The sequence below is a fragment of the Polyodon spathula genome, chromosome 22 (genome assembly GCF_017654505.1).
Source record: "Polyodon spathula isolate WHYD16114869_AA chromosome 22, ASM1765450v1, whole genome shotgun sequence".
In the NCBI taxonomy this organism is placed as follows: Eukaryota; Metazoa; Chordata; class Actinopteri; order Acipenseriformes; family Polyodontidae; genus Polyodon; species Polyodon spathula.
The window spans coordinates 3,640,672-3,650,834 of NC_054555.1; the positions used below are offsets into that span (position 1 = coordinate 3,640,672).

The window sequence follows — 10,163 nt, forward strand, 5'->3', positions numbered from 1 at the left end:
TAAAAGAGGAGGCACACCAAAACCAATTTTAATATCTGCATTGTCGTATATTCTCTGTTCTGGTTTCAATACGCTTCACAAGTGAAAGCCTGGTAAGAACTAGGGTGACGCATTGTGTTTTCATGGTAAACGACCACAACTGTGGACTTGACCACAAAGAAGTGTGGAAGAGGAGGTCTGACATCATCTTCCTGTCTGCAAAGCACATGTGAAACTAGAACAGCAAGGGGAAGAAATACTAAATAAAGTGAAAAGCTAGTCCAAGATTGGGGTCTGTTATGTATGTCATTTGTTTGGGTTCAGCATTACTTTAACAGCCATATTTCAAGTATGTCACACCAAAGGAAAAGGGTTTAGGGCATGCAAGCAGTTAACTTCTTTCCCATTGTGTGCAATACTTCCAGGAAACACTCTGTATGATTATCTGCAGCATATGGTGTAGTAGTTCTATGGTTGTTAGAGCTGTTCTGCACAGGCCCTCAAGTCTGGCTCAAGTCCAGTCAGTTAGGGATTTGGTCTCTGGGATATGAATTCTCCTCCCAGTGATATCTGAATCCAGCTAATGGCACTCGTCTCAACTCCTCGTGTTTTTCGATTACCATTCTAGATGGAAGTAAATGCATTTATTTGGGTTAGGCTGGAGACTAATTTGTTCCACTTTGCTGTGACCTCGAAGTCATGCTTACACTGGCACATAGCAAAACCTGGACTATTATATTTAGAGGCTAACATTATGCAGTTGGCGCCAGTTAAATAAAAGGACAAGCCAACTGTAAGCTATTTGTGCTTGTGTTGGATCAGGGGGCTGTGCAATACTGATGCCGGATGCTTGAGATTCACTTCCGTGGAGAATGGATGATGAGAAATGGTGAGGGACCGATAGAATCAGATATTTCCTGTGCCATGTGCTGAAGTCATCAGGAGGCATGGAAACAAGTGGAAATACTTCAAACCACAAAGTCTGCAAGAGAAGCCAGACTGCTCAGTCTGTCTTTTCAGTAGGAAGACAACTGTTTTTTGCTCATGCTTTACCCAAAGGCCATTTTCATTAACCACAAAGCTTAAAAAACTTAGAAAACTTCAACTATCAACTACCTGGTGAAATATTTTATTAAGCATATTAGAGAAGAACGTCTTTCTGGAAGTTTTTTTTAGATTTGTGGAGTAATCTAGGAATCCATCCTTTTGTATTTTTACAAATTATTTTTATATGAGGTAAGGAGAAGACTATTGTTCGGGAAGATTTACTTGCAGCCTATTTTATTTAGATAGTGGTTGTTAAGATTATCCCACACAATGACAATTGAACTGGACAGTTTTCACGTATAATTGAACGCTCCTCATTGCAGTTATTCCACACATTTTTCATTATCCTATAATGTTGTTTCAGCTCCCCTTGGCTCATTGTTCTATATAGCTAGGGGCTCTCCTTAGCCATCCTTAGCTGGGGGGGGGGTGTGGACCCCCCCCCATTGTAACCATGTGATACAACTTTAAACCGCATCATTTCCCAAAATGGAAATCTTTGATTGTGTAATAAATCTTAACATTTGGAACACACTCACCAAGTTCCCCAGAGCCTAGAGCAAGATGATATAATTGCCACAGTGTTTTGCATCTTACAACACAAGCAGTGCCACTCATATAGCATTTGAAATGAGGTTCTCAAGCTGAGGGTTGTTAATGAGATACAGACCGGCCTAATTAGTCCTATGGGCTTGAAGTGCAGCACAACTCTGTGCAAAAAAACAATACTAACAAAAGCAGAGGCTTGTTTTACACTTTTGTTTTTCTGGCAGCCACTACCCGAACCTCCTTCCCTATTTGATTATCTGCAGAAAGACACAGAGCATGCATCTTATCAAAGAACCCTAACCATATGAACTACAGTGAAACTTGTGTCAAAGACCACCGGTATTGAGTAAACATTTTAAGTGACTGACAATTCAGATCCTCCTGTGAGACTACTCCCCCTGGCTTCCTCAATGTATTGCTATCCATGCCTGGGTAATCATCTCTTTTTTAAATGTTTTTTTTATAATGTTATATTTAGAAACCAGCGTGTCATTGCAGGAACTGATTATACCCACAACGTCACTGGGGGTCATATAATTTAAGTTGTGATGCCCGTCAAAATGCAATCAGAACTGAAGATTTTGTTGGAGGATATAATAAAGAACAAATAATTCATGGAGAATTCCTATCTAAAGGAAAAAAAAAAATACTAATTTTATATGAGCCCTTGTGCGTTATGGAAAAACACCAAACTCCCCCCAAAAAATCCAATTGCATTCAGGGTTAATTTCATTTGACAGATATCCGTAGTTGATACTTTCTTCCATTTGTTTTCACTGGCTTGTGTTTACAGCACACAGAGTTTAATAAAATAAAATGAAAATGTATCCATCGCATAAGGAGTGGTGTTGTGTGTTTTAATAATTAAAATGGCCTCACTCCAGCTTGTAAAAGCTTACAGTGGTTTTTCTCAATAGACTTACTATAAATGGATATATATATATATATATATATATATATATATATATATATATATATATATATATATATATATATATATTTTTTTTTTTTTTTTAAAGGATACACTTCCAACATTTTGTGGGGGTAAATCACAGAAAATTGTATTTGAAGGGGCACAGAAACCAGCATAAAACTCGTAAAACAAAAATTAATATCCGTATTAAAAAAAAATAAAAAAATTTATTACCATTATTAAAAAAAATAATAAAAAATTAAGTGGTCTCTGAAGAACCATTGGCAAGCCACTATAACTGGACTTGAAATTAGACGAAAGTTGAACGTATGCCTACAGTAAACTATGTTTCATACTTTTTAGTGGCCAGTGAGAGAGTAAAGAAAAACAGTATACAGAAAACGATTGAACTGGAATGCTGTGGGACCCCTTAGGGGTTTCCAGGGAAGGAATTTATGATGCATTTTGCTTATTTACTAGTTAGTATCACTTCTTAGGGTGCTCTTGATTTACCTGCCAAAGATGAGTCAGCAAACAGTGAGTAGGCTCATAAAAATACCAAAACACTGCAGTGAGTTAACTGTTTGTCTGATAGTGGGGTCTTAATACTGGCACTCTAAAATACAGAAACCTGATTTTGAGTGTGTGCTTTTACTGTTTGTAGTAACATTATGTAATGTTAATAAGTGGGTCAGGCCTGGGGGAAAACATTAGCAGGATTAACACAGTGTGAAAAAGCAGCAGCATTAAGATACTGTTCAAGTCATTCAAATGTATCCCATCATGTGACAGCTAGGAACAGGGTTCCATTTAATCAACTGGAAGATTGTGTCGGCTTACGTATCCACGAACACTGTACAAAATCATCATAACGTCAATCTGCCTGAGGAGAGCTGATAACAAATACTTGGTTACCAGCCAGAGAAGCAAACCATGTGGACAGTGCATGACATTAGTATCTTGAGTTCACGTGTTACTATTCAATGAGAAACATCTTTGATGTCTGAATGGGCCTTGCATGACACGTCAGTGACCGGGTTGTGATGATTAAGAGCTGAGCATTAGTGATGCCGACATTTTACCAGGAGTCTCAGACAGACACATGATTTCATCAGCCTGCAGGCACTTCCACAGTCTTCTATCACCACTCATCTCTTACATGTGTTCACAACAAAGACAAGCTGAGAAGGTAATTTTAATGTCACAGTACAAAATTTGTCCTTTCTGACTCCTCTTTTTCCTCTCCCAGAGGATTTACATTTTTAATGGGAAAATATATTCTCTGGGCTCTTAAGGTATTTAAATGGGATTAAGGTACTTACAAATTGTAAAATAAAATATAAAACATTTTAAATATTTCAAAATTAACACGACTTCATAAAAGATTGGAGTTAGGGTTAGGCTTAGCTCTTGTTGTTTTGTGGTCACTGAGCTGCAGTAGAACTTAACAAGGAATAGAATTTTCTTTTCTATTTCTATAAAAACATGTGGGTATACAGATCACTGTGGCCTCTTTAAAACAAGGTGTGGACGTCTTCCTTTCTCAGAGTGTTCCATACTAATGTAGCTTAACAATGACACTGCGCCAAATATCCAACGATGCTAACACTGGCACCTCCTAGAACCTCCGTTTCCTGTTCTCAGAGGATAGTCAAGGATTTTCTACTGAAATCAGACTGTTACTTCATTTGTGTAAAAGTTCAGGGCTGTGCCAATAATATCAAACATGCTTTTTACAAACTACTGCTAAAAATGTAAATCTGATAGAATTTAAGGCTAATTCAATTGAAAAATTTAGCTGCATTTTTTATGACTAGTTCTTTTCCCCTGTTCTGTGTACTGTATATATTCAATCAATACATGTGTGATCAATTAAGAGCTTATCCAATGTAAACATAATCAGTTGAATTTTTTAAATTTTGTATTATTATAGGGATCTGTTCACAACGTGTCTTCATATGTCTGGAAATGTGATTGAATGAAATAACATGAGTCCTCATATTGTATTGTGTGTTTGCCCATAACTAAGTCCCCTGGTCATACAATACCCTCGTTCTTATCCTATCCACCCTACCTCACATGATCATCACATGTTGAAAACGTGACTCTGAACTAAATAAATGGCAATCACTTTGTTTCAATGCATGCTGATCACACATTACTTAGGATGAATTGGGTATAAAATTAATCTTCTCTTACTCCTAATTATTTCCAGCCCTCCAGTCATATGCCTTGGACCATGGTGCATAAATCTGTCAGAGGAAATATTTTCTTAAGGTATTAAGTTGAGGCTTAATTTATTGTCTCAGAGTCAATAGTGGAGCATAAAACAAACCAAGGGGAGACTGCAGTTCATTGGGCTAGATGCCTTGTGTTTGTCTGCTGTCAATCGTTATCAAGCTGTAAGCTAGAAACAAAAAAGTGTTTGTTGACAGTGGTGGAGATGGAAGCCATCTTGTCATGTGGTCTGAGGGCTGTGAATCAGCATGGCAAGCAGAAAGCAGACTGCTCTTAACAGCAGTTCTTCAGACAGCAGTGAGAGCTCAGCTTAAAAGCAACCACTTAGTTTTACTGAAATAAAAATCTCACACCGAGCATCAAGTAACCTTTGTTCTTATTTTTTTTTATCATGACGCAATCATTATTAAAATAATCTTTAGAATGCCTAATTACAGACTACAGTATTTATAAAATATATTTCAAATGCAACCATTTCTATTTTGTCTGTTACAAATGGTAAAATATTTAATGAAAATACTATTTTATTCCTCACTTCAATAATATCAGGCTCCATTTGGATGATGTAACAGTGTCGGATCAGCCACATATACCCTATTGTTTATTTAAGTGGATACGCAGTTTACTGTGTGTGTGAGCATTTGGGATTGATTTAAAACAAGAAGCCACTATATTGATAGCACACAAACCATGAAAATGACTTGACCGTCATTGCTGACGTCAACACATTTTCATAACTGTGTATCGACAATTTAGCAACACACCCAAAAAAAAAAAAAACAGGGGGGGGGGGGGGGGGGGGGGGGGGGGGGGGGGGATCTGAAAATATAAAAAATATAAACATTAAATTATTAATTACCTGAACCTGAAAACTTTTGGTCACATTGCTAACAGGTTTAATTATTAATATTGTTGATTATTAATCTTATTGATGCAGATACAAACAGCGCAACATGCAGAAAATGCATTAGATTAACTACATAGAGCTATCAATAACATAAATGAATTCTATTTTAATGTACCTACTTTAATAAACATAATTTATAATCAGCAAGAATATTATTGCCACCACAATATACCTGCTATGGTTAAACACATTTTATAATGGGATATCATTGTGGGTCTTAAATTCAGTAAGGTGTGGTTTATGGAAACAAGATTTTAGAGATTTACGTACACAATGACACAGACAACAAAATACAGCCAAAGAATAGTCATTTTGTGTAGGTGTGTTGGGCTAGCAGCTCCTGTTGGGACAGAACACTTTGAGACTGGAAAATACATGAGAAGTCCTTCAGTTACAAAGAGAAGTCGACTTCCTGTTATCAGTTCACACGAATGACTGAAAATACGACATGGTTCACAGCTTCATTTTCAAAAATACTTCACCCTTATCTGGCCAGTGCTGTTTCACGACAGTTGTAAAACCGTCCATAAATTAGAAAAACAAATCATATTTGACATACATGTGTGGCTCCTTGTTAAACTCCCATTTGTTTTTTTAAAGGTGTCAGTAACATTATAGCTTCTATCAACACAATGCCGCAGCAGGCTTTCCTAACTACTTGAATGGTTCTGAATGGCCAAAAGTTTTGCATTACCCTATAGAATTCTATAATGTTGCATCATAAAGTCAAATGTTACGTTAACTACAAACTGAGCGAGTTGAAGCTTGAATTGTATGAGGTGGCTTTCCAGCTCCTTCGATAATCTTCTGTGGTCAATTAATTACAGGGAGCTTTTCAAATGATCTACTCCATGCTGAGTAAAGCACGAGTGGCACTGTGGTCTTATTTGTGAGGTTCATTTTATTAATCTTGCTAACTTCCCTGACCCTCAGGGGTTAACACAAGACTCTGCAACGTTTTCATTCCTATCTATTTAAAAGCTGGTTTAATTAAGCCTTAATATCTGACACAAATACATAAGAGAGAGTCTGTTAAATAAAGGCACCTATATTCCTTGTGACTGTTTAGCAAGTTGAGAGGCACGGATAATACTCTATTCTTAATAGTAAATTAATTTGAACAAAATGCTAACTAACCCCCCAACCCACCTGCAAACTACAATAATGCTGATTGTTTTAATCTGTCTGGGCATTATGATTTAGCAGTTCTCCTCCAATTCAACTCAGGCATTACCTGACATCTAATTACAATCAATTATAATAATACTAACAAAAAAAAAAAAAAACACATGTTTAAACTTCAGAAATTTTGGGATATTAATCACTGAAGAGAGTTGCACTCGTGAAGCTGTGTTTGATGAATGAATAGTGGATGGGATTTCCCTTGGTTTAAATACTTATTCACTAGGAGATGGATGCCAGAACAGACTTCTAAATCACTATTTCGGTCTAATGAATGTTTGGGCTTCAAGATAATAGCCAAGTCTCCATATATACATGTCAACAAGAAACCACTAACCCAATGAGCAGTACAATCTATAGCTTCAGACCGTCAGGCCTTAAACAATGAGAAAGCAAAGCTGATACAGCAGGTTAACATGAGGATGTGGGGAGGATTTGAAACAAAACAGTTCCAGTCATCGTTTCAGCTGCTTGCTGTCACTGCTAACGCTGTTCACAGTTATTTCCGTGGCTGATTGTTTGCAAGCAGTCGTCCATATCATGCTTTTATTTTGCTGGCAATTCTTTGTTTAACAGGCGCGTGACGTCCACCACTGGTCTTGTTTTATATGCCAGAAATATGATGCATGAAAACGGCAAATAAATAATATCAGAATATGGTGTAAGACACTGCAGAAAGTAGCTGAAGGGTTACGTGAATGGTGTTCTTTGAAAGCAGGTTGATAATAATAACTTTAAAAAGAATGAAAGAATAAAGCCATTTACAGTTATCTCCTTTACTGTACTTGGGTATGGGAGGAAGGTGGCAGACCCAGCTGTTGCACAATCTGCTTGGATGACATCAAATTACATCAACATTTTTTAAAATGAGTTGGCATCTGCAGACCTCAGCTGCATGCATTTGTGAAGAGAACAAAGCAAAAAGGCTTGTCTCAGATCAATGTCCCATGCAGTTCATGGTGTGTTTCCCACAGTAAAGTTCATTGATTCTAGTTTTTGATTAAGTTTATTCTCTCTTTAATATAAAACATCCATTCATGTTTCAAATTACCCTTTCAGGCCTCTGGGTTTGGAAACATGGTCTGTTCCAGTAAGCCTGAAGTCAAAGCAGGATATGTTGCACACAAATGTTGAAAACCAATGATTAAGAACAGCAAAGGTCACATTTTAAACCCCACACAACCACATTCGATGAGAAAACACCTTATGAGCGTCAGGCTCACTTATTTACAATGGTCAACTGTACTGTAATTTAGCATTGTGCTTTGTTACCACCGCGTGTCTTCTATCTGATTGTAAGATTGCTGTAAGTGAAAAGTGAAAAGGCTTCTTTATGGTAGCCCAGAAGACAGCAAAGACAAACAGGAACAATGTATATGGAGTAGCGAGAAGACACACATCATTAAACACTGCAGGTATTGGTTTCTGATTGAATTACACACACCTGGTCGCTAGGATACTCTGTTTGGATATTACAGTACATTGAAAAGATATTTTTTAGAACAAGTACAAATACATATTTCTGACTTAAATGTGTGTCTTATTAATTTGATTCTGGTATGTACATACTGTATGCTTACTGTATGAAATGTAATTTATTTGTACCACAAAACATTCAAATAAACATGACACGATTTAAACACTAACAGATGAGTAGAGCTGCTAGTTACTGAATATTGTAATGGTAATTAAAGTTACATGGTTTAATGATTTGAATATAACAGGCAGCTTCCTATCCATGGTATGGGGCAGGATATGACAGCTTTCCCGCATGCACTAACCTTGCTTCTATAGCAGTGAGGTATGGCTATGGAAATTGATACAAAATCTATTAATGTTGTAACTGCAACCAAGGTGCTAAGACATTGCTCTGTGTGTTGTATGAAAGCAGGATGCCAGAGGCAGGTTATCCATAATTTAGACCAACTTTCTCCTTAAAAAAACATTTCAAAATAATGTTTCCATTTTAGAAATGTTTTCATTGGCAACTACACCGTCATTATTTATCACCAGTTTCACAAACTGCGTTCTAAAGGTAAATGAAGCCAACTAAAGAGCCTTCGTTTCTCCAGAGTGGAAGGCAATGGATGAACCGAACATATTCAAGGGCACATCACTGTGGACAACCTGACCACTGGGGGGCGCTATCTAATAAACCAGAATGATCAAAATGCCAAATGATGTGATCAGGGTATGATTGTGCTTTTTAAGATTTGATTTATCAGTTCCATTCGGTACTGTCCAGTAAATAATAACAAACCGTATTATTGTCGTGCTTGTTGTCCTTCCACAAACTGCATTACCACATAGTCTCAATTACTGGTAGAGAAAAGAGTGACATACACACTGTAGTCTATTAGTAAACGAGCTACCCATTATAACAGATTCAAAACTACAGCACATGGTGTATGGTTTCATATGTACAATGCAGCATCATGCAACTGCGAATGGTAAAACAGCTCCAAGTTTTAGCAAGTTACGAAGTCATGGTACTTCAGCCTATTCAAGAATTTAACGACGTATAAACTGCAAAGAGAAAACAGTGTGGTCGAATGACCTGTACAGGAAGCGTGACTCACAACTCCTCAAATCACGTCAATCACATTCATTTGAAACTATGAAAGACTGTGTTGCGTATCTGTAATTGAAAAATAAAACTGGCATATTTCTATTTGTCCACTGAATAAAACGAGACGTTTTCCCAAATACATTATCTGACACATAGAGCAGTGTTCTCAATCTGTGATTGACTTTCAGATATCATAGTGAACGTTATCATTCAGATTAAAAATCCTACTAAAGTCTATTTGATGATTTAAATACACGTTAGTACACTACGCAGCCGCCCAGCTCATCTCAATCCAGCCACTACCAAAGAAACTGTCCTTTGTTTGGTCTGCTTAGCTCCACCCTGTCTCCAACAAACGACATACAATAAGAGAAAGAGAGAGAGAAAGAGAGATCTGTTGCCATAGCACCGCTTTTTTACCCTCCCTCCCATTTAATGCTATACGAGGAGGCTACAAAGTACAACTCACTGCACTTCAACGTCGGGGGAGTTTTAACTGTGCAGTTAGTCACAAGGGAAGTCTTGATAAACAGCGTTGCCTAGCAGCTTCGAGATACAGGGGACCGTACTAAGGGTCAAAGTTTTTTTTATTACGATTTTATATATCTCTATATATCTATATATATATAGATATACTAATATATATAGATATATCTATGATATATAAACTATAATGTTTATACGGTGTCTGTGTTACTCTAAATGGACCCTCGCCCTGGGGTTTCAGGCTCGTGGGTGGAAAGGATTTTAGCACACCTTTAACAATTTCAAGGGTATGT

The 10,163-nt window shown here is 37.1% G+C and overlaps 1 protein-coding gene across 1 annotated transcript in view; it reads left to right on the top strand.

The window, feature by feature from the left end:
• Nucleotides 1-10,079: 10,079 nt before the first annotated feature.
• The window catches only part of pdlim4 (PDZ and LIM domain 4), a gene marked incomplete at its 5' end in the record, with an annotated part of 25,711 nt that continues 25,627 nt past the window's right edge, over nt 10,080-10,163 (top strand). Inside the window, one exon of the mRNA XM_041223771.1 lies at nt 10,080-10,157. Within this exon, the coding sequence (XP_041079705.1) occupies nt 10,080-10,157 (78 nt within the window). The remainder of the gene's footprint in view (nt 10,158-10,163) is intronic.